The sequence below is a fragment of the Anser anser genome (assembly GCF_964211835.1).
Source record: "Anser anser genome assembly, chromosome: 7".
In the NCBI taxonomy this organism is placed as follows: domain Eukaryota; kingdom Metazoa; phylum Chordata; class Aves; order Anseriformes; family Anatidae; genus Anser; species Anser anser.
Window position 1 is genome coordinate 27,579,299 of NC_139727.1, and position 24,605 is coordinate 27,603,903.

Below are 24,605 nucleotides of genomic sequence, written 5' to 3' on the forward strand. Positions count from 1 at the left end.
TGTGGGAGCTGTACGTACAAGGTCAACGATTTGGGTTGGGGTATTTGTTTGGGTTTTGTTCTGCTAAGCAAAGGAGCCTGTGGAGCCCAGCATCGAAACACGGCAATTGAGAGCAGGAGCTCCGAATGATAAGGCAAACTGTTTCGTACAGCCGGGAAACTCTTTTTCCCCTACGAAAAAGCATCGTGCTGCCGCAACTTGGGAATGAGTCAGAGCAGAAATGTCATTCCACGCTGGAGCTTCGCAGGATCCCATAGCTAAGAGATGAATAAAGTATTGTTAGCGCGATGAAGTCAGGCATTTTTACACTGCAGCAGTGGTTAAGAGCTACATTCAAAATCCTGGACCGCTGACAGTCTCTATGCTGTGTATAAAGGGACCTAAATTATTTTGGCTGCTGCCTATCTGCATCTTAGCAAAGGGAAATGCTAAATAGAAGGATTAACAGAAATACAGTACCTTAAATCTTGCTAAACATAAACCTTAAACCGGAGTCTACAATGCTGTAACTCGCAATGTGCTCGAAGACTGACAGGCAGAGCGCAGCAGACTGATTTTACTTTTAAATAATATCTAAATTAGATTAGCTCTTTGTGTAGATCTGCATGAACCAGAGGGGACATTCATCATTGTGCCAAAAAAGTTAAATTCGCTGGGGTACGCTCAAAGTGAATGGTTCTAGACCTACGTTTTATCTCTCAGACACATCATCAAGACGCTGTGCCAATATGCATGAAGCCAGCTAGGAGCTGCAAGAAAGACAACGGGAGAGTAACTGGATACCAGAAAAGGTTTAATTTTTCCCTTTGTAGATTATGAATTGCTCAGGACAGGATCTGTGGCTTCCCTGTCTGGTAAGCAAAGAGCATCCCTTTCAATACTTGAGCTTCTTTTTTAATATTTAAACGGATTAAATATAAGGAAGGGTACTCTCCTCCCTCCCCCTCCAAAACAGATGTAATTCTCCTTCCCCTTCCTCCCCCTGCTGTAATTTAAAACACTACAATTTGCAGTACTGCTTTCTTAATATTTTTAAACCCTCATCAGCTAGGGCCTTGCATTTGGGGGTTGATTTTTTCCTCCCTCCCAGCAAAAGCTGCCTCCCAGCTTCGTTTGGTGTTTCTTGTGACCCTTGCTAATGGTTTCCTCTTGGAGGGGCGTGCCAGGCTTTTCTCCTTAAAATTCCTGCACTGAAAGCCTGCACCGCACCACACTCCACGAAACGTGCTGATGGCACAAATTACAAGCCCCCAGCCGAACACTCCAGCCCCCACCATTCGGGCAGATTTATGTGGGCTCTTGCCGACGTTATTACAAGTCAGAGTTTATTGGGAAATTGTTACATTATGCGGAGTGTCTAACAAATTGCTTATGCTGCTATAATTGGATTACAACAGCCGCTTGCTCCCACCGGTAAGATTAGGCAAGTAGGACTCCTGCCGATCTCTGAGCGTTAGCAGTAATTTTATTTGCCTTGCCTCTCTCTTTCCTAACAACATGCCTCTTTCCCTGCCAGCTGTCTGCTGAAAAGGCACAGGCTTGTTCCTTGGCCCTAACAATGCAATTACAGCCCTGCAGATCGCACTGTTTGTGCATTAAGTACAGAGCCAAAACGAGGCGAATTGATCGTTTGACTTTTGGAGGAGCCATGTGATCTCGGCGTGCGGGTGATCCGGCATGCATCAGTGGGCAATGCTGCAGTACACGCCTGCTGATGAACTCGCCTCATGCCATTTCCCCTCCCCGTCTGCTCCCGACAGCAAAGACGTTGGAGCCTACCATTAATCCGGATCTGGCTACAGAAACGAGCTCCTTTTTGTCACCTCTTCTGCTGGGCTAAACTCAGGGCTGGTTTCGCCTTCTGAGACGTGACGCTTGGCCACACCAGTGGCATCCCTGCGGCGGGCTTTGGTACGAAAAGATTATTCCAGCATTTCACATCCCAAGCTTTAGCACAAGAATTGGGCTTATTTTTCAAACAACTTTTTAAATTCTTGCTTTTGAAAAATACAGAAGACATGTCTAGGTAAGGTCATGATGATGGTGTTTGTTTGCCCTACGATCTGAGGGTGCTGCCGCTGCAGGTGACTACTTGAGAAGTGATGCTTCTCTGTGCCTTTGCCAGTTTACCACTAAATCCATCAAGGATTTGGATTCCAAAGTGTTTCATGTTTCCATCACAAAAGCTCCCTAAAAAACTGCGAGCCAATTTTTTTTTCACACTCTTATCCTGGTGAACACTCCCTACAAGCTTAATGTGACAGGACCGGAATGAAGACCCCATGACTGTAACTCTTTATGCAGACTATCGATCACCAAAACACAGCAAACATTTGGGGTGGAAGAACAACATGTGACTATACACGCAATAAACGTGCAGGGCAATGCTGATTAAGGATGCCAGGTGTTTCCTAATTTGAAAGTTTTATATTACATCTTCACTACCTGTATACGTGGAGGATTATAGGAGAACTCAGTTTAGATGGGACCTCAGGAGTTCTCCAGTCCAACCTCCTGCTCAAAGCAAGGTCTGTTATGAGGTCAGATCAGGTAGCTTAGGGCTTCAAAACCTCTGGGGATGGAAGAAGCTGCAAAGCATCCACAGGCAACCTATTCCAGATGATGCTCATCATCATGAAAAAGTTTTTCTTTGTGACCAGTCAAACTTGAGAGGGAGTTTCTAAGACCTGTACGGGAGCCCCTTCAAGATTTCCTGAACTCAGCTTCACAGGTAATGCAATTTTCTTTCTCGAGATTCCAAACCCAGGCCTCCAAAAAGTAAAAACATCTCCATCGAGTTGACTGCAATTTGGAAATAATTCTTCATATCAAGATTTTTCATATCACATGCCCATCCTTACTGCAGAGCTTTGAGAAGTGATCTCTGGAATGCACTTAGAGACCCTCAGCTATAAAGCAATTTATGAGAAGTAAGTATTATAGTAATATTTCTTCAAAGTCTCTCTTTCATTTAAAAAAAAAAAACACACACAAGTGTAATTCTTTTTTAATTTGTGGCTTCATTGACACACAAAGTCATTTCGGGTGGGAAAAGAAGCAGAAATGACAAGCATAGAGTTTGCATAACTGAAGACTAAAGAAGCCTGTTTACATGTAGTTTAACACTCAAAAGAAACTCTGAACAGCTGAAATGCCTTATAAATAGCTCAGACCCAGAGGAAGTGCAAACGTCTGCATTGTGAATTGTAGATCTTAATTACAGACAATGGCTGGTACAGCAAGTAGCACGGAAAAAAAAAAGTGAAACAGTTGCACTGTTCATGGTTGGCAATAATTCTTCAGGAAAATATTTACTATCAATCAGTTATGAGAAAAGGGACTCTGCGCTCATAAAACAGCACGTTGCTTCTCATACCAGGACCATTTTGCTTCAGCATAATCTGAATTTAAACAGCTTGTTTCCTGCGGATATAATTTTGGAAATAAATAAAACAAGTCTATCAAAATCTGGAGAATGTGTATGGTAGGGTAGGGTGGGGGAGCAGAATATCACATTTCTTTCTCAGTCACTTGCAAAAAGGTTATTAGACTGAGGGGAAGCTAAAGCATAAAGACTGTCCTGACCTAAAAAGTATAAATAAAATAAAAAATTAGAAACTCACAATTAAGGTGAAAGTAGACATATTGCTATGAAAGAAGATTAGCATTAGGTCAAAGCTTTTAGATAAGCCCCTGATTCTGTATTCTGCTTGTGCTGTCTAAATACTGAGAATTCAGTGCCGGACTTCACGTTTTAAAGCACCTTTTGAACATTAACTAACCCTCAGCAATGTCCCTGCAATACAAGCCATTCACGCCACCCTCTTTTACGAAGAAAATACCTGGAACAGACATGTAAAATGACACGTATCGATCTCAAGGACTGGAAAGGCTTCAGAAGCACTGGAAAACCGTACATTATCTGAAAATATACCAACTCAGCAGTGTATCACAACAGATCTCCGAGCTGGCTTGAGTTGTTCATGCAAAGTAAATGCAGGGACACTCAGGAAAGAGGAGCCATCAATCTGTGACATAAAGGGAGTTGAGAGTACAAGAGGGACACTCTTCAGATCCATTTGTCCTACTGCCAAACTGGAACCCTAAATGTCAGTTTTTTAAAGAGTACTTGTGGTTTCGCCATTGAATTCATATAAAAATTCTGAGCTCGATGTTATTATTATTGTGCAGACTATTCTTACTCTAAAAATTCTGAAGTAGTGATGCAGAAAGAACTTACAAAGGAAAGCAGACTGCAATTACCAGCTACTTCCACCACTCCCTGCTTTATGGAATCATCCTTTAATGTAGAAGTGTAGCTACAGCTAAGTAATACTATGCATCTTTGAAGAAAATTTCACATAGCATGCTTGAAGTGACAGGCTTTGTTCTGCATTTCTGAACTGACCAGGACATAGCTCTGTTCCCCTGCATACCGCAAACAGCACATTACTGCATGCTTATGCTGAACTTTTCATCCAAGGATCTCAAAAGCATCATACAGTCAAATTTCACAGCATTCCTGCAAGGAGAGTATTGTTCAATTCACTTTTAAAAAGGAGCAGGAAGAGCCATCAAGGCCAGAGAGAATGAAGTTGCAGTGCTGGAAATGAAGAGTGTGAACCCTTTCTGTATTCCTAGTTCAATAGTGTAACCATTACAGAATGCAAAGTTTAAAGTACAACAAAGAGCAATTCAGAATTCCCTAAAAGGCACAGCATGCTTCATGCAAAGACCTGAGAAGCCTCTTGGTTAGCTGGGACCTAAAGAGGAAGGACCAGTGAGCATATGTGGGTAGCAAGGAGTGCTCAGCAGCATTTTTCTTTATCTAAGGGGAACGAAATTGGAGAAAGACACAGAGAACTTCTCCCAGCTGCTGCTGAGCTCAGATCTAAGCAGAAATCAGGGGATGCTGTGTGCCATTTAAAAGGTGTCTGTGCTGTCTTTGGCTCGTATGCCATAGGTTGCCTGTCTCTTGCACATATAGGAATGAAATACATGTACAAAATGAGAACACTTCCTTACGTAGCAGATGCAGACAAAGTGGAACTGACTGCATTAGTTAATAAAAAGTGAAGTCCTATCTAACGAATACAGGAAATGGGTATTGGCTGTACAACCCCATAACATCAACTATACGCTAATCTCTTGCTGGGAACGAAAAGAGCACTTTGAATCAGGTTATTTCCAAGATCCAAGAAAGCACAAAATCCAACAGACTCCAAGTGAACAGCAAAACTCAAACCTAACACAGCCCACATTATAAAAGGGTGAAAAGGCAAGTCCTTCTTTTGAGAACAAGAACATACATAATCCACCCAACCAAAGACTCGGCCAAGGAGACTGGAGACAGTCAGAGCCTCCCTCACTGCAGAGCAGCGTATGAAGGTCACCACAGAAAGCAAGTGGTCCCAGGTACAGAACAGAAGAGAAACTTGTCTGCACACCCAGGAGCATCACAGGAGTCCTAGGGACAGACCAGATGCCAGGGGGTTTTTAACTGTGGCCCTCTCTAATTGAGGCTGAAACGCACACCAACACCATTATCTGGCCTGAAGATACTGGCTTGCAAAATATGGAATAAACAATGGGAACAGATGCTCATTTGGCCAGTTTTCAGTAAGCCTCATTAAAACCAAACACCCTGTCCTTGGAGCTCAGGTTCATGCTACATTTCTACCTTATTTAAGCACCTAGCACGAATTTCTGAGAAAGCCATCCGCCTGTGGTTGCACACCAGTAGCATCGTAACAAGAAATCCTCTTGCAAACATTTTGTGCTTTCTAAAAGGACAAGCAGGAGGATTTGTGCGTGTGTGTACATATGTAAAAACACAATTAGAAAGTACATTTACTTTTTAAAGCCATTAGGTTAAATATACATCACACTTGTTGATCACTCAAAGGCAATGGGCAGCAACATGCCAAAAGATTAATGGAAGAGCTCCTGAGGATGAAAGACCCGCTGTTACAGATCACGCAGGTGACATCTGTGCACCTAAATATATAGCTTTTAGTTTATGATCCCTCCTCTTCAGTCAATACATGTGCACGCTTGAAACAATTTTTATTGTGCCTTATCTGCTTCTAACCACATACTCCCAAGTCCCAACAAGGGAGTTTCAGAGGACAAACATACCAGAAAAGCAAGGCTAAGAACAACATACAAAGATTAATCAGAACAGGATATTCTATTTTTAAATGCCTGAATAAAACTAGATAATCCACAGGCTTGCAAATACCACCGAGCACCTGGCTGTGGACAGTCAGCTTGGCATCATACCGATGACTGGGCAGCCTAACTCACTAACACAGAGCTCCTTGAGTGGTTGAAAACCCAGTAACCCTATGCTACTTTGCATACTTGAAAATCTTGTGTGTATATATATACGCACACACACACACGCACTTCATTTTCCACCATTTTAGAAACAATGCTGAGCTTTGTCAGCTTGGTAGGTTGCACCTGAATGTCCTGTACAGAAGTACTCATTAACAAGAGAGCTTGATGGATGGGCAGTGCTTCAGTCTGAAAAAAAGATATCTCACTATTGATGTGCATGGCCTCAAGAGAAACTAAAAATCGTTCTTTGAACAGACTTCAGAAGCATCAAACACATGATCAGCAAATGGCATTAATGTAATCATAACAGAGCACAATTTTCTTTTTTTGTAAGTAGGTGCAGAATCAGAAATCCTGTTTTCAGAAAAAAAACTCGTCTCTTGCAGACTGACAGTTCTGACAAGCACACGACAGCGCTCACTGTGATTCCCAGTCAGGGCTGATGCTGCACTGCAGAATCAGAAAAGGTAAATCATAATTTCCAAAGTAATCCTTTTTGTCTTTCACTGCCAGTTTTAAACAAAAATAAACGAAAACCCTATAATACTTTTGGAAAAGTGCTGCAGATAAAGTAACCCACGCTCATGCTTTCCAGCATTCACTCCCTTGACAAAACATTTTAATGTCCAAAGCCCTAAGACACATCAATCATGGAGGATAAAACTCGCTATGTGCGTAAGGCTAGGAGAAGGCCTCTGAACTCCTTAAATCCCGTTTAAGCCCTGCACCGAGGGAACATTTAACAGTTGTGCCATTTGCCTATGCCATCACTGAGCCATCTGCATCCAGCTAACTGGATTTTTAAATGCTTCAACACTTCTGGAATGTGAAATTTCTTAGAACCTATTTCACTTTGGTTTGTAGTTCAGAAGGCAAGGGGAAGGGGGTGTAACAGCCTGACAAGCTAATAATAGGGGAAATATATCCCCAGAAAAGTCCGTATTTTTATTTCATAAGGACTATATATATGGATATATACCATATAGCTTAGTATGTATAGTCTGTGTGGTCATACAGCAGTATATATAGCAGTATATACAGTAGGTATGGCTATATATACAGTCATGCAGCATATAGATGCAATACTTAAGAACATGCACCTTTCCACCTCCAGGATGACTGTTCAAATTCATCCCAATAGCATGAAAGAAGTCTTACTGTTCCTACCTCCAACCCTACCCCTATCTCTTACCATGATCCCCACTGAAAACAATGCTTTAGGAGAGTCTATTATTTGGGGCATTAGGATGTTAAAGGTCATGACTTAAATTAGCTGTACTTCTTGCACATCCTTGCTCCTTAGTGAGGTGATCAGGTCCAGAAAGACCCTGTGCTGTGAAGCACATGGGGTTGAGTGGGTTTGCTCTAGCTAGCTTGCTGTGAGCTGCTCATGGCATCAAAATAGCGCTATACGCTGACAGAATTCAGTAAGAGCTGCTTAAAGAATTTCACCCACTTCGCATCATAAAGGGCCTTAGAAAGCAATGTGCAATACCATTGATCTTAAGCTAGGAATGGAGGTTTGGGTATTAAATATGAGCACTTTGTACCAAGACTGGTAGCCTTCCTCTGAAGTACCTCCTCACTGGAAGGCAACCTTGCACGTCAAGTGCAGTTTACAAGTGCTAAGCCACCTGCATGCACCACGACAAACTTATGATGGCCAATTCACCGACAGAAAACGAAGGTAATGAAACATCCACATTTCACCAGAAAAATCCCAAAGCAAAGATTTAGCTGGGAGATTATCTTAAAGGTCAATACAAAAACGGGTCCCAAAGGGACAAGGCACCTTTAGAGTATGAAACAAAAAAGGGTCTTCAAGAAAATCAAGGAACTGAAAAAACAAAAGAGAAAACAGGCTTTCAAGTGGTCAGGTTGTGGTGACAGAGGAGCAACAAAATGCCAGCTGGTTTCAGTAACAGATGGCTGAGTGCACTGATCTGTCCTGCATGCCCATTCTAAACTTCCTTTCAGTGGAAATACGAAGCTTATACAAGGTTAAGCAGATCCTTCACACAGCCTTTTTATACTTATTGCATCATGGTTCAAATGTTTTCCACCCACAAACAACCCTGCATGTATCCTATTTTACTGCAGTTATGCTAAATTTTAAGAAAAGAGGGTGGCTAGTGGCACCTCATTTGTTCTGATCATATCTACCACAATTCTCAAGGAATGTCTTTTCTCTGATGCATTAAGATACCCATTTTCTAACTGCCGTATCGCCCTCCTCCCCCTCCCCTAAACATGATATAAAGAGTTCTCATGAAGTATTTTAGCATGTATCTGGATCATTTATCATTTGAAGTTGCCACAGCTAATTACATGGCAGGAATAGGTCATGCCACTGGAAAAGCCTATTACTTGTAGAGCAGAATGAACCCTTCAGTCCCGATAGCTCAGGACTCAAGTAATCATTTCCACCAGAGGGACACAGCACATCTCAAAACTCTGCACTGAAGGACAGAAAAGCCTACCCAAAATACTTACTTTTTAAATACTTTAAATACTTACTATTTAAATACTTTTTCGAAGTGTAATTTTTAACAAGAACTTTTCTTTGAATAACAGTGAACAATACAACAAAAACCTTTCCAAACCAAAGACGTTCTTTTACTTACTTTGGCCACACAATTTTCAGTCTTCATAGCCGTGCTTCCTAGACACACCGTTTCCTGGTTTAAGCACAGTCTGGCACAGCTGTTGTAGGTCTGCAGAAAGATTAAAATGGTTATGAATAGAAGAACACAATTTTCTTTCAGGCGCCACATTTTTGGCACAAGAACCCACAACAACACTACCACATTTCCTTTTTCCTAAGGTGTAAAAGTTTCAAACGAAAATAAACTAGTCTGCAGCAAAAACCTACGTTGAGGGCATGTGTTCTCTGAAAGTGATGTTCAGTTTTATAGTTCTGAGATACACAGATTGAAGAGATTTTTCTCCTCTTTTCATTTGAGAAAAGAAAAAAAAAATCTGATCTTAGTTGTTCAGTCTTTTAAAAACTACTACATAACCAAACAGCTAAAGCAAGGCGATTTCTGTACACTTGTTACCAAAGCGCAAGGCAAATGTTAATAAACATCTCCTGTCTTTATCGGGTAAGAACACATAGGTACAGTACAAGGGGTTATAATCGGAAGTGAACAAAGGCAGACCACATCTCACTTGTATCTCATTTCCACAATTTTGGGAAGTTTGCTCTTCTGAACCAGAATGACTTTATCTTAACCCATACACTGTCCTGCACAGGGGATGTTCAAGTGGGAGTCTTTGCCAAGGACGTTACTCGGAGTCCCTCCCTCTTTTAAGGGCAGCACTTATTAAGTGTGCCTAAAATCAAACTTTGGATGACTAGACTATTTAAACTAGGATGTCTGAAAAACTCAGGAATTTCTAATGGAGGCTTTCCCTGACCTGCTTTCAACACCATTTCAACAACTACTTGATGAAGCTCAATTTTTTTTAGGAGGAGGAAGAGGACAGTAGCACTTAAGATCTCCAGTACTGGTAAAAAAAAAACTACCTTGCTAGGCCTGGTACTAACAGAAGACAATAAATATGCCCTGTACAAGGTCACGAAACTTGCAGGCTACACCGGCATGGCAAGGGCTCCTAAACCTCTCCCTCTGCTGCACAGCCGTGCCATCGGAGCCAGAGGCCCTCGTTCAGTGCTCCCTGTGCCGAGTGCCAAACAAACGTCTTCCCCTTTGTATCCCCCTGCCACAGGCCTGGCTGGGCAAGATGCAGCCAGCAGCAGCACCCAACAGAGCAGAGGAACATGTTGCAAAGGATATCTGAGGCAAGAACACAGAGAGATTAAAGGGGGGTTATGCTAAGCAATAGGAGGTACATTTGGAAACGCAGCGTTCCTGATGCAGCCTCCAGCTCAGAAGGATGGCAAGCACCAACCGATGGGAGCTCGGTGTTTATAACCACGGCAAGCATCACACATTATCCACCTAAGTTCTTCTGATCCTCATTAAGCATTCATTACTGCCCACCCCGGACAAACAGTTTGCTGCCTCGGGTCGACCTGTACTGGTCCGGCACAGTCCAGACGCTCGTGGGGAAATTCAGGGATTCACAGTCCCTTCCACTGGGCTTCTTTACAGACCCCCTTCAAACTCCATCAAGAAACAGAAACAAAAAGGAGCACAAAACCCCCTTATCTTCTCCACCACTCCAGCAGTTTACGTTTTATTTCTCAGTGAGCTCTCTAACCAGAAAATTGCCAGTGACAGACAGGAATGCAGAGTATCCTGGCTCCAGCGGATCTCCTTGCAAGTCCTAACACCGCTATCTGCTGCGACTAGCAGCCAGCTAGCAATTTCTGACCCTGGATCCAGAAGGAGAGCCTGAAAAATTCAAACACACGAACCCTGTCGGAGTGCCGTGTGGCCGAACAGAGCGCATCTTTCAGCAGGGCGGGGGGGTTAGGTTCAAACTGGGATTAGGCCACAAGCAAACAGAAGTCTGAGAGACTCAACTCGGCCTCTCGCAAATATTTGCCAACGTCATAAAACCATCACTCTGGTATGCACAGCGCTTTTTCTTCAGAAGAAAGATCAGGGTAGCATAAACTATCCTAAATTGTGGCTTAGATGCAGTGGCTCAACTGGTGGACAGAAAAGTTGGCGCCATCTGCTCTGCACTGACGTTCAGACAATTCTGGAGGTGAAAAACTGGAGAGTTGGTAAGTTCCTTGTTTGTTCTTTATATTTGTGTAATTTAAGCCATTTATTGTAAATCTGTGATCTCTCCCATTTGCAGTCTCATTCCTAGAATTCCAGTAGCAGTGTTTCTGCACAACATACCTCGCATGTACCGTAATTTTTATGAGGCCCTGACTCACAGAAAGCTAATACTAACTCCCCTTTGCAGATGGAAAGCTCAGTCACAAAAACATTCACTGAAAGAAACAAGGTAGCCTGTAGCTTCATGAACTGAACCATGAACCAAATTCACATCTTTTCATTTTTTTTTTTCCCCACAGGACAAAAAACCTTGGTAACAAGCCAGCTTTTTAAAAGCCAAACTTACACCAGGCTTTCTCTCAGATATACAAATGGGAAAGAGTGGATAATCCAAACACGCTATGTAAAATAATAAAGCCAAAACTAAAAAAAAATTAGAATTTTATGAGAAGGAAGCTCACTACACTGCTACTCAAAAGCTGGATGTACATCAGAATACAGACACAAATAATTCTTCCATTGTATTGCTTTATTTTTCATTAATGTCATCATTTAAAGCAGAGAAAATGAAACAGCTGATACAGAAGGCAGTGAACTTCTAGAACCTGCTGCCACAGGATGCCATGGAGAGAAACAACATCAGCAAGTAGAAAGGGGGATTAAACAAACTCAGGGACAGCACGTCCATGGAGTACTTGGCAGGGATATCCCCTGGAGCAACAGCTGTAGAGGCTGCAGGAGCAGGAGGGGAATGGAGAGCAGAGAGAAGCCAGACCTCTTTGCTCTCCCTATGCAGCATCTTCCACTGACAGTGCTGATCGAGCTGGGCATTCCCATGTTAATACCTCTCTGCCCTTGGACCACTAGCCAATGATATTAAAATCTCTCCTTCCCAAATTTTTCAGCCACAGAAAGTAGACAAGAACTTACTTTTGTTGTGAGAACCAACTTTTGCACAGTAGTTTTGTTACGTAAAGATCTACGTAAGCACCAAATTACCCATCATTTAGTCCTTCAGCAGCTCGTTGTTTCCCAATAAAAGTAGCAGGGAAAAAAAGAAAATTAAAAGGAGTATGTATAATGGAATCAACCCATTGGGATGCAGATTTGAGAATAAAACACACAAGCAGCGATTGTCAGCTCAACGTCCCTTACTATGTTTGTACAGTTCTCCTGTTCTTCTTTTCATACTCTCACAGAAGAATGCATTATTAGCTATGTGTGGTGAATAAAGGAGATACAGAACATGCATATTCTATAATTCGGCCAAAAAACTTCAAGCAAAAATGCAGAAGTCTAGTTCTCTCTTACAATCCAGGGGTAAAAAAAAAGAGGTCATGTCACTCTACTTAACAGGTCTCAAAGGAAATTTACTGATAATGTGGAAAAGACGCTGTGTTTGGCTCACAAAGTCCAGCCACGAGAAGCTGGAAGAATATAGTGTGGAGGTTGTCTTCTTCTACTGTTTCTCTGCAGGCAGCAGTAAGACACAAGATCACTGCTGTACATGGAGATTTGGTTTCACCTGGTATGGTCGTATTGTGTCTGTACACTAACAGCTACAAGTGAAAAAGACAGAACTGAAAACAGATTGACTGTCATATCAGGAAATAATACTGCAGAGCCCTACATTTAGATGAAACATTGGATGGTGTCTCAGTTACACTGCAACACCAGAGCACCTCCCTTCATTGGCTCTGATGACTATGGGAACACTGACTAATCTGGAAGAAAAACAAGAAAATCAAAACCAGAACCAAGTCAGAGAAAAGCAAATTTCTCAGCTCACCTTTAAAGCTCGACCCTTTTATGAATCTCATCTAACTTGCACCAAAACCGTTCGAGTTTCTCCTCACCTTTCATCAAGATAAGAGGTTTCTTCACCAAGGAAAAGCAGTCTGAAGCGGTAGCCTGGTTCAACGCCACAGGCAGATAGCTTTGCGTTGGAGTGCTTTAATATGTTTTTATATTGCATATAAAGCATGCAAACATAAACCAGTTTGGTGAAAACTACCCTCTTTGTGGAAGCTGGCTGTAATTCTGAACAAGTTTTCAATTTTTGCACTGCTGCTAGGGTAAAACATTTTAAAGAGTTTAATTTTTACAGAGGCTTCAATGACACGAGATTATCTAACAAAGTAATGGTTAATCAATAGAGGGTTTAGTTGTCAGGTGAAACATATAACACACTAAAAGGGATTGATTGCAAGGCTCCTCCTTATTTACTAGGAGGTATATATTTAAAATGACACAAACTTGTTACCGAGCTGCATTCCTTTAACCTTGCAAAAGCCGTTTGAGAACAGTGTTAAGCAGCCCTATAGCAAAACAAGCTCTAATGAAAAAAAAAAAAATCCTACAGATATATGGCAACCCCAAATCATGTCAGAAGCAGGGGAACCACAAAGCTGTATTCACTCACAGCCAAAGGCTTAAAATGCCACAGAGACGCTAGACTATAGTTCACTAAAGATAGAGCTGTATCCGATCTCATTCCGTAAGTGTCTTTGGTTACATTTTTCTTTTTAAAGAAAGTGCGATCCTGCTCTTTGACACAAACACGTAAACATTTCTCCTTGTGTCGGTGTAGCTGTGGATGAGCGCTCAATGCCAACCTGAAGCCTCCGACCCAAGGCAGAGCTGCGTGTGCAGCTTTTCTGCCAACTGCAATCCATTTCTTTGGCCATTTATCCAGCGAATCCCCAGTCCCTGAACAAAACTCCACTTTTTAATAGAAGCTGCAGCCCATGAGCTCAATAAGATTCTCCCCCCCCAATAGTTAATAATTACATGATTTATCAGAGAAAGATAACACTAATAAAAACGCAGCAAAAAGACAAAACCCATACCCTCCCTTCAAGTCATTTTCAGGGAAAAGATTATTAAACTGTTCTTTTTGAACAAGGGCTTTTGTAGCTAAGCACAAATTGCCAAACGGTTAGAAAAAAAGTTATTAGACTCAGAAGAATTCAGCAGAAGTGGGAAGTTATATAAACAAATCACTCCAGCAGATTTGGAAAGATCGCTTTCATCTTACTTAGAGTCTTAGGAGACCTGCATTAATTACCCTTTAAAGGTCTTTCACATGGACTATTTAAAATAAACGCAATTTATTTATTTATTTCAAATGAGGTGCTTCTTCTGAAAGAATTAAGTAATCTCAGCAAATTTAAAAACGTTTTTATAAACAGGTAATTAAAAAGAAGACTAGAATTAAGTCAAGCTGTAAAACATTCCCCATGATTCGCTGCAATTATTTTCTTAAGACTAAATTTTTGTTATCTGGAGCCCAGTCTTTGAGAAGGGTAGTCTCCACAAAAAAGCCAGAAGACATAATAAAGACCAGCCAAACAAAAAAACTAGATCATTCACAGCATTTTCCCTAAAGCACAGTTTGTCATATTGCAATTACACCTTGCCTACTGTGAAAGCCAGAGTCCTTAATATTGCCACTAGAGGGAAGAAGTGTCTCAACACATGGCAATGGTAGTTGGGGAGTGGGTTTTTTGAGCAATTACCATAACAAAGCTCCCTTGGCTGTGTGTACCTTCTAATTACTCAGTACGATTAAAATGACTTACCTAAAACAAACAGGGAAAGAAAAAAAGCCCCTAAAACAAAAAAACTCAAGATACAGACAATGCGCCTTACTCCAATCTGCCTGTTATCTGAAATTACATTTAAGCTGGAGAGCTTTTTTTCCTCATCCATCAATGCATAAGGGCAAAGAGGGGGGGAGAGTACGCCACAATGCCCAACCACCACAGGGTTGTTCAGCCAAGTAAAAGCACGAAAACAAACAAAAACAAAGAGCAAAGAGAACTACATCTCTTGTTAAAATAAAGAAGAAAAAAAAGGAGGAGGAAATGTCGTGGTATTTAGCCATCTGGTAGCTGCTTGAAAACAAATTGTCCTCAAAAGAGCAGAAATACAGTATGTCTTCTCTCAGTTCACTGGCTTATGAATCAGACTTTTTTTTTTTTTAATACGGGCACGGCGATATTAGACTTCAGTGCTGCTGCTGCTGCTTTCACTTGCCTCTTGTGCCACTGTGCCAAACTGGCCATCCCCATCCGAACCCTTGTTCCAACCGGGATGCCGCATTCGCAGTCTTTCAGGGTGCATCTTGTTGGCCCCATTGTTCAAAATCCCTCCGGATTTTTCTTTTCCCTGACAGCCACTCGCTGGTTTTTAAACCCTTAAATCTTTCATTTTATAAGGCACGTCATTAAGGGAAGATGGCAGCCGAGCGATTTTTCTTCCCATTGACAATTTGTGACATTTCTCCAGCAGCGTGCAAGGTGTTGAAAACCTGGCAGCTGTTACCTCCCGGGATGAAGCTCCTTTTTTATCCTCCCTTGACAGTTTAACTCAATGGGTCAGCACCTTTAAAGACTGCAAAGTACCACTGAAGTGGATGGAGGCTTGAATTACTGCTCCCTCCCTAATCAATGTAAACCCTCACTGCAGGTGAAACTCTTCATCTATAGAGGTGCATGGGGGAGGAAAATGTAATGCCCTGAGCCAGATGGTTTTCATCTTGTTTTTTAAAGAAGAAAGGAACAAGCTAACAAGGGGACAGCTACTTTGTTAGCTTCTTGGCCTCTCTCATGGCTTCGGATCCCCAGGGTTCCAGCCACACAAGAGAAAGAATACAGAAAAACATAAACACTTAAAGAAATATAACTAGGGGGCTGGCAACACGCTGCTTTCAAAGAGTTGAGAGCCCTGTTCAGCGCTTTATTTATCACTGCCCACGTTCTTCGGATGGTAAGTGGACACGGACACAAAGGGCAGGGGGGAGTAGACAACACTTGCAATTTACTCAATTACAGAGGAATGCAGAAATGCAGCAGGGTGACAGATTCCTATTAGCACGACTGCTGAAAGAGCCCAGTGGCCTTTCTGCCACAAGGCAGCATTCCCATTGTAACTCAGGCTCCAGCTCAACCCAGGTTGGCTAGTTTTGTAACATGCATGAAGTGCTACAGAGGAATGGAAATGATTTTTTTTCTCTTTTCTTTGAGACAAAATATATATATATATATGTGTGTGTGTGTATCTGTATATATAAATATATAACCAAAGAATATTATTAAAAGTAAGACCAGGATGTGCCTCTAGCAATTTCAAGCTTGGAAGGCTTTTCAAGCAGCAGCTCCTTACTAGCAAGCATTAATACCGTAAAAGATGAGCTAACCCTGCTAACATTACAGACCTGGTACGTACGTCCTCGACATCTCCCCTGGGGAAGGGAGGAAGCTGAAGCCCCACACTCCTCCCCACTGTGCAATCATCCCCATTGGGAGGACAGCAGGAATACTTCTGGAGAACTTCGGTGTGTGCCTGGAGAAGAGCCCCAGGCAGCGGGATGAGGCCACTGCTGCCAGCGAGCAGCTTTTTGTCTTTGCTTTGCTTTGCCCTACCTTCTCTGACTGCTTTCTGCTTCTTCCAGTTGGCTTGTGTATTGACTTAAGAGCAGCGTGCCTCTACGTTAACACTGCAACAGTGCCAAGAGCGTGTTTGAGGTGCTAGATGTAATTTTACAACACCATCTCAAATCCATACGAGCGAACTGAGGTAATACTCTGTGCCAAAATGCTAACAGGGAAAGATCTTGAAAACGCTACGCGGCCTGTTTGAATGGGGTAGCGGGCAGGGATTTTTTCCCCCGGACGTCCATCTGGAAGCCCGCAGACAGACAGCGGGGTCCGAAGCGAGGCGTGCAGGAGGGTCGCTGCGGCAGGCTCGCTGTTTGCTGCCAGCACTGCCCCACGAGGCCACCTCTGCCTCGGCTTCCCCCGCAGAACAAACCGCGGCGGCGAAAGGCACTTCATTATTGCTCCGCTGAAGAGAAGGGAGGGAAGGGTTTTAAACAAGCTGCATTGTGCCCGTCTTCTTTAAAAACCAGCGGGGTAATCAAGTTCAGGGCAGCCCCGGACAGCTGCCCTGTGACCTATTCATGTTGACCCCCGCTATTCATCACTTTCCTCGGGACTATGAGGGCAAGCTCCCGGGGAGTGACCACCACAATAGACAGATACGAGCCAACAATAATACGGTTCCTGAAAAAAAAAAAACAAAAAAAAAACAGATGGCACTGCAATAAATTTACAAATCTGCATTCATGGCTCTGTTAAAAACACCCAGAAGCTAAAAGGCTGGAGGGGCCCCCAGAGAGCTTCCCCTGCCCGGTTTCTAAAGGCCGGCTCTCTCCCCAAGACTATTGAGCTCGTGTTCTTCATAAATGAAGAATGGAGACATAGCCCTTAAAATAACAAATGCCTGACCTAATCAATCTAGTGTTTGGGTCTAACACTAACTGATAGGCACTGAAAACTAATTATGTTTTTTGGCAAGGAAGTTGAATTAAAATGGAAACACACAGGTTAAAAAGGCACTGAAGCATTTGCGAGTCCCTTTGAAAGGGCAGCACACACACACACACACACGCTCACACGCAGGGCTTGAAACAGGAACCTGATTCAATAACTCATGCATTTATTTTTAAAATGAATCAGATTAGTCCCATGTGTGACCTGCCGGTCCATCTGTATGAGCCGGACTTAATGGGCACTCTTCTCACGCTTACTTCAGTTTGAAGTATGAGAGAGATAAATTTAGTTTAATTTTCAACAGATCAAGCTATCCATTTTCCAAATGGACCATCTGGATCAGCCTATTAAAATTAATTTATAACTTTGCAGTGTGAAAATTCGTTTGTTAGCTTAAATAAAGTTGCCAAAAACTTTTGCCACTTGTCATTGTTTTTTCGGAAGTCTGTTTTCATACTGTGGTTTTCAGTTTTCCCCTTCAAAATTTAATTTTGTCAGATCGAGCACTCAACAAGAACTGAACATTTGCATCCGTACTTCCAAATCTGTCATAGCTTAGATCATTTTACTGTTCCAGCTCACAGTGTCAAGTTCATTGCCTGTTTTTGTTTCCTTTCCCAGTGCTGATCTCCGCATCTCTTCTGCCTTGCTGCTCCTCACCAACCTCAGAGCAGCCGTGCCTTCTCCTGCCAGCATGCTGAGGACACGGCTCCACTTGTTGAGACTTCTGAAGATACCCTCCTACAAAAACCATTACAGTCACCAGAAAAACTGCTTTTCTCCTAGTAAGAGGTCCATAGCACTAAGCTATGGGGGTCTTCAGCCTCTGCTTACAACTTCAGAGGCTTAAGCAACCATTGCACCTTTATATTACCTCCACCTTCTGGTACATCTGTTCCACAAACCTACCTGAGGAAACATTTATGGCCATGGCTAATGGCTAACTAATCAAAAATGACTAAATATGTGGACAATTTCACTAGAAAGACCGTTTAAATAGACAGACTTCCCCCCTCTCTCCACATACACACATTCAATTCTTCTGCGCAGGTAGGTCCACATTTCCCAATAATGAAATTTTACCAGCAGTGTCTTAAGGGAGGGACAGAAAATATGAAGTCGTACACTCAATATTTACCAAGTTAGCATCTTTCCACTAAGGTACTAGTACCGCATTCAGCACTTTTTGAGTATTACTGCTTTGACAGCATTTGCAGGACAGATCTTTTCAGCTTTACAAAATATGTGCAGATGTGAGACAGGGTAATCACTCCGCATACCTTCCTCTAGGAGATGCAGATCTTTCCATTAAGCATCACTTTACTCATTGATTAGGAAGGAAAAAAGCACGTGCATCTGTGTCTGATTTCTTCACCTACAGTTGGAAAATTCCCAACTGGTTCTTGTCCATCATTAATAGAGAAAAAGGAGCAATATGAGCTTCCAAAATGCTTTGATAGTTTCTATTTATGCCCACACAACGAATCTAAATTCCTTCTACCGCACACGCAAAATCCTGGGCAACCACCTCATATGATCTAGACAAGAAGGTACTTGCGTTAAGACTACAGCTTGAACTTGTCCACAAACACTGTTCTCAACACCCAAGGTGCCATAGACCAACCAGAAGACCCAAGGATTTTGGCCACACAAAAGACTGGGCATAAAGATGGAGGCTGTGATGCATCTCAACAATATCCTGAAACACAGCTAATCACCTCGCTGTGAACAATGTCTTCTTTTGACAAACTGCTAAGAAATTTGCTTTACTATACATAAAAGGCTGAGATATGTTTTAGCAGCCCACTCTTTCTCCTTTCTACCCACGAGGCACATATATGAATGAGAAGAGAATATTGGTCATTTTTCAGGTTATTAACCTGGACAACACCTCCAAGAAAATCCACCTTCAAGGGTAATGGAAAACTTAATTGTTCTAGAATGCTTTGAAATTCTCGAACACATGATCTGAAGCAAGACAAAATATACTACAAACAAGGCAGGAACAAGAACAGAAGGAAAGGCTGAAGAGAGCTTGATGAATACCAAATGGAAAAATGTAAAACTCGAGAGCAGAAGTCTACATTTCCTTAGAAAGAGTCATCGACTCTCCTGAAAGGCAAATCCATGTGTCTGATTTTCCTGGGTATACTGTGACTAGCTCAGACTTCAAGGGAGAAAAGAAAGGATTTCCATGAGCATAAGTCAGACTTCAGCTTCCAAAAGCATTTAAGGATTCAAATAGCTAGAAAGTTTTATTGCATTTTTAAAGAGACTGATCACATACCTGTCTAAGTGAATTCTTCTCAGGAATGATCTTCCTAGGGGGCTCATCATTATTACAGTCTTCTCTCTCAGAGGAGTTCTGTGAAAGAAAGTAAGCTTTAATTCAGTTCTTATCCCTAATATTACTCTGCGAGGAGAAAAGAAACAGAATATTTGTACTATGCAAGCTACAGTATTTTATGTATACACACACCGGAGGCTAACTTGTACTTTTAAGCCAAACAGCTTGTTATGGCAGAGAAAGAATCTCTCCTCAGTACAGCAATGCACCACTGTGCAGGTGTCTATCGGAGAAGACTGTGCTTTGGAGATTTATTCTGAAATTACCAATAACTGCCTCTTTGAAAAGCTGAAATAATGGCTGGGTCAGCATGGTAACTAACACCAGCGCTCCCCAACACCCCAGAAGAACTATTCAAAACAGCGGAACCTGAGGAAAACAAAAGACTGTGAATGGGTGCAACTGTTCCCTGTGCCCCTATGCTTTTAGTTTGACCAACAATTATTAATTGTACCGAGTCTGCTGGGCTGCCAAAAATCATAGAGAAATTTAATTACACTAAATTCTGGTGAAAGAGGTTGTCAGATCCTTTAAAAAAAAAAAAGTGTAGGTAGCAAATGATACCGTGGTTATATTTTTCACGTCTGCCCCCTGAAGCTGCACACACAAACACCGTTTCTAGAAAGACTGAAGCTGCAAAACTTAAGCCATCGCCTCCAGAGAAGAGTAAAGAGTAAAGATGAGGGAAGGGGGACAAGAAAAAATAAATACAAGGGCTTTTTCTGCACAAGTAAGAAAGAACTCCAGGAGCTTTTTGTGTGTTAACCTCACCGTTAAAGCCAATTATTACTTGCTTTAGAGTAAAGACAGGATATTGTTTATCTCAAGACGTGTACAATCTTTAGCAAACATTTGGTTTAAAAGTGCTGGGTATGTGGGGGAACCCTGTCCTCGCTGACAAAGCCAGCTACTCTGGAAGACAGTTTCTTTGCACGGGTTCAGCTACTGTGCTGACAGAGTAATGACAGCCAGCTTTGGGGGAATCCCACATACACATCTAAAATCAGTTTGATCACCACAGTATTCGTAGCCTTAGGCCACATTCCCACGCATTCAGTAGTGAGTAACTAAACAGGTTTTAAAGAGATACAGAAAAACTGCTTAGGGAGAGCTCTGCCAGGAAAAGGGTGGTTTTCCAGCAGCTCGCAGACAAGCTCCGGAGTGCAGAATTTCTAGCAGCAGTGTGCGTTTTGTACTTGTACCTCCTCGCCCCAAAAATAACCTGTCCTTCTCAGAGCCTGATTTCTTCCATAACCAGCTTCCAGCCCAGCACCTCGGGAAGCAGAAGTGGTGTCTGCTGGCAAAAGGAGGAGCAGCAGCATGGCAGGGCAGGGCTAGCAGGGGAGCAGCGTGCCCGGTGCAGCACGGTCATCGGCTGGGGTCCAGGCAGCTCAGCTCTGCTGAAGGGGAAGAAAAGGCACAGCCAGGAGGTGCAGGGTGTAAGCTGTTTGCTGGGGAACGGCAGGGAAGGGAAAACAAACACACACACACGCTTGGGATGTCATAAATTGGTCAAGAGGATTGCGTGTTACGTCGAGGCTTGCAGACCAACTACTGATCTTCTTTGTTGGTTTTTGGTTGGTTGTTTGTCTGAACAAGCTATAGGACTCGCAAGGCACCATGACATCTGGGATGCTGTAACTAGGGTTTTATAATGGAAATCAATCCTAAACAGGCCTGATAAATCGCTGTACGAGGCCAGCTTTTAAAAGTTTTCATGTGAGGCCTCTGCCAGGACCAAGTTAGTACATTAAATCCAGCCTAGAAAGGACTGTGATCGTAAAAACGCACAAGCTAGAATCACATATCTCCAAAAAGGAATGCCAAACGTTAAAACTGCTCTTTTCTACTCATGAAATATAGTTTAGCAAGTGGTTGGATTCAAGAGAGGGTTTTAATTTTTGTCCTTTGGAGAAAAAGACCAAGGGAGAGAAACATAAGAACCTGAGGTGGGCGCCGTGCATCTCCTGGAAATGCACCTTGCCGGCTGGGGGGCTGGGGGGGACTCACAGGGTTGTTTATTCTTCTTGGATGCTTTCCCAACAGTCATCCCCTTCTCTACTGGAAGTGCTAAGATGTTTTCCCACTCCTAAGAATCTTTTCTACAGCACTGACAGCTTGCCTTATTCTTGCCTTTGGAACCATTCAAGATTCTCCCTCCAAAAATCTCAGAAAGGAGGCAAATCGGTGCTGACGGTGAATCGCCAGCCCTTACTCGGAAATTCCTAGCTACTGCAAAGCATCAAGTTATCTGCTTTTTCTTTAAGCCGAGCATCCGATTTTAAGAGCGAGCAGAGGACCATTTTGCATTCATTATCTTTATAGGTGGCAAGGCTAAGAGGTTGGCTGAACAAAGACCAGACAAAGACTGCCAAGTGCATATGGTGGTTCACAGCTTGGCGTCTCACCACTCTACAGCACCAACACAGCAGCTCCAAGCGCAGACTATTACAGAGGAGCGCTGCTCATGCACTTTTTGTCGGCAAGCAAGTTACGCTCGGTGAAGACAGAATGACTGGAAAGCATTACACTTAAAAAAAGCACAGCTGTTTGTAACTCCCACTCATTTCTCACGAAGAGGGAAGCCATCAGTCCAGGGGCAGGTACGAGACCCTGCGTATTTCAGGACTAACCGTAGCTGCGTGGAAGTGAGTTACACTCGACAGGGCAACGCTCAGCCACGGCCGTGGGAAGAGCACAACATAATCGGCTGAAACGGTGCACCTAGATATTTCTCCCTGCTGAACAAGGTGGGAGGAGGGATAAATACGTGCGAGGTCAGAGTAAGGTTTGCTTCGGCAGGACTTCGGCGATGCTCTCTGCCACAAGAGAGGCAGACAAAGGGAGGAGCTGCTCCGAGCACCCTCTCGTGGCTACTGAAACGCACGTCTCAGGCACAGAGCCGGAAAGGAGCACTGGGTATCCAGACGGTATTTTGGGTGTACTCGCTGGGAATATTAAAGATCTGCAGCAATTATGCTTGATACATAGTAGACGAACGATGGAATTTATTAGGGTGAAAGGAGCGAAGAAAACCAGTGCACACCGAAAGCTGAAAAGCCATACAAACTCTCTTTCATCAGGGAAACTAAAAAATCCTGTAACCTTCCTTCGCAGACTAAAGCCAGACTGGCCAAAACCGTTTGCACCGAACTCAAGGCTCTTTTATTTCAAACAAGGACAAGAAAGATAAGATGAGAAGTGCCAAAGCCTCCAAAGCACAAATTGATCAGTCGCGGTGAGATAAGTAACGTGTATGTGCGCACACAGTTTCCACAGGCAAAACAATTTTTTTGGTTTTGATTTGCCCAAGGTCAAACAATGACACGGGAAGTGCTGGGAAGAGAAGGCAGCAAACCCAAGCTCGTTTCCTGTAACCTTCGAAATTTCTCTTTAACGGGAGGTTCCTGCGAAAAGGGGCTTCGCCCTCCATAGTTTGTTTTTCCTAAAATGGCTCCTGTCTGTAACGAGAGCCTTTTAAATCTGATTTGCATTTAAAACTTCAGCCTGTAATTAACAGAATATAATTCCGTGGCAGGTTGTCTTAAAGACCACTACGAAATTATTACTATTTAACTCTCCCCGTGAAGCCTCCTCCGCCGCTAAACACAACATGCTACAACGCATACGCAGTCCCCAGACTGAAGCGGTTGATGGGAGATGACACGCAGCATTTTGTGTACGCAGCCCAGCAAAACACTGCTGGGAACGAGCTATAATACGCGGCTAAATGCACTCCCAGGGACTACCAATTGGGCAGAGCTACCTTTAGTACCGCCTCGCTCGTCGTGGTGGAAATCAAAGCCCTGCCAACTGGGGGAGGCTTTCTTTGGGGCTCTTCTGCCCGGCACTAATTATAAAACTGTACAGATGCAGCCTTTTTTTTTTTCCCGAGTGCGGGGAGCTGGGGGTGGGGGAGAAGTGTGTGTCTATGCGAGGAGCACAACTATTTTTTATGCTTTCAAATTCTTAATCCTGTTTGGAGCTGTCAGTGGGGGTTAATGGAAGCCTTGGATAGGAGAATTCCAATCTGGTTGGCAGATGGATAGGTTGGTTATAGCTGCATAACTATGTCTTGCCTGCAGGCACAATTCAGAACACTGTTAAAGCAATATAAAGTCTCTGTCAAGCTGAACCATTTGGATCAGTAGCAAGGAGAAATAATAATAAAAAAAGGAGTTCATTTCTGGGCCTTGCGCGTTTATGCTAGTATGCAGAAACTGATTAATTGTCATCGTGCGCTGGTCTGCTATACCTCGGATTTCTACTTCTGGAGTAGATTTTGCATGCTAATATAATCATTCTCCCTCTTGAGACATTAGCAAATAATCAAATGAAAAACAGGATCATAATTTACTGAGATTCGGGCAATTCTCTATGCAAATTTGACTTGTTATTGCTGCTGCCTCGTTAATCTGAATGCCTTTGACAAACTCCTTTGATTTATGAACTCATGACAACTCCAATGTGTATATATTTTGCTAGATTGACATTATCATTAAGAGTGGGTGGACTGAGCTCACATGAATGGCTGATTTTATTCGCTGGTGTCTGCTGCTCAACAGCTGAGCATCTCCTTCTCACAAAGCCCCTGAGCGCCAGGCTCTTCCCATCTACCCATCCATTCATCATCTCGATGTTAATTGGCCCAGGCTTTAAGCAAATTTTCAACACGATTTAAAGGCACGATGACACTGATTACTGACCCTCTGCCATACGGTGCCTATTGATTAACCTGACAGAGATGATGAGCTTGAGGGAAACTAGGTGTGCGCGGACCTCAGGGGGAAAAAAAAATATATTGTTTATGCAGGCAAAACACTTGTCATTATCCCAAAGGCCAGAATTTGTGCTGCACTGGCCCTTAAAACACACTATTGC

The 24,605-nt window shown here is 42.8% G+C and overlaps 1 protein-coding gene across 15 annotated transcripts in view; it reads right to left on the reverse strand.

Annotated features, from left to right (window-relative positions):
- BTRC (beta-transducin repeat containing E3 ubiquitin protein ligase) overlaps positions 1–24,605 on the reverse strand; it is a 119,048-nt gene that overhangs the window by 51,287 nt on the left and 43,156 nt on the right. For 11 of the 15 annotated variants that reach the window (XM_083844793.1, XM_083844802.1, XM_083844798.1 and 8 more), the window contains 2 exons: positions 19,665–19,742; positions 8,967–9,056 (listed from right to left, as the gene is read on the reverse strand). In XM_083844793.1, the coding sequence (XP_083700919.1) occupies positions 8,967–9,056; positions 19,665–19,742 (168 nt within the window). Of the gene's footprint in view, positions 1–8,966; positions 9,057–15,080; positions 15,340–19,664; positions 19,743–24,605 lie in introns of those variants that run through there. The other 4 variants (XM_083844791.1, XM_083844795.1, XM_083844797.1 and 1 more) reach the window with 2 other exon arrangements.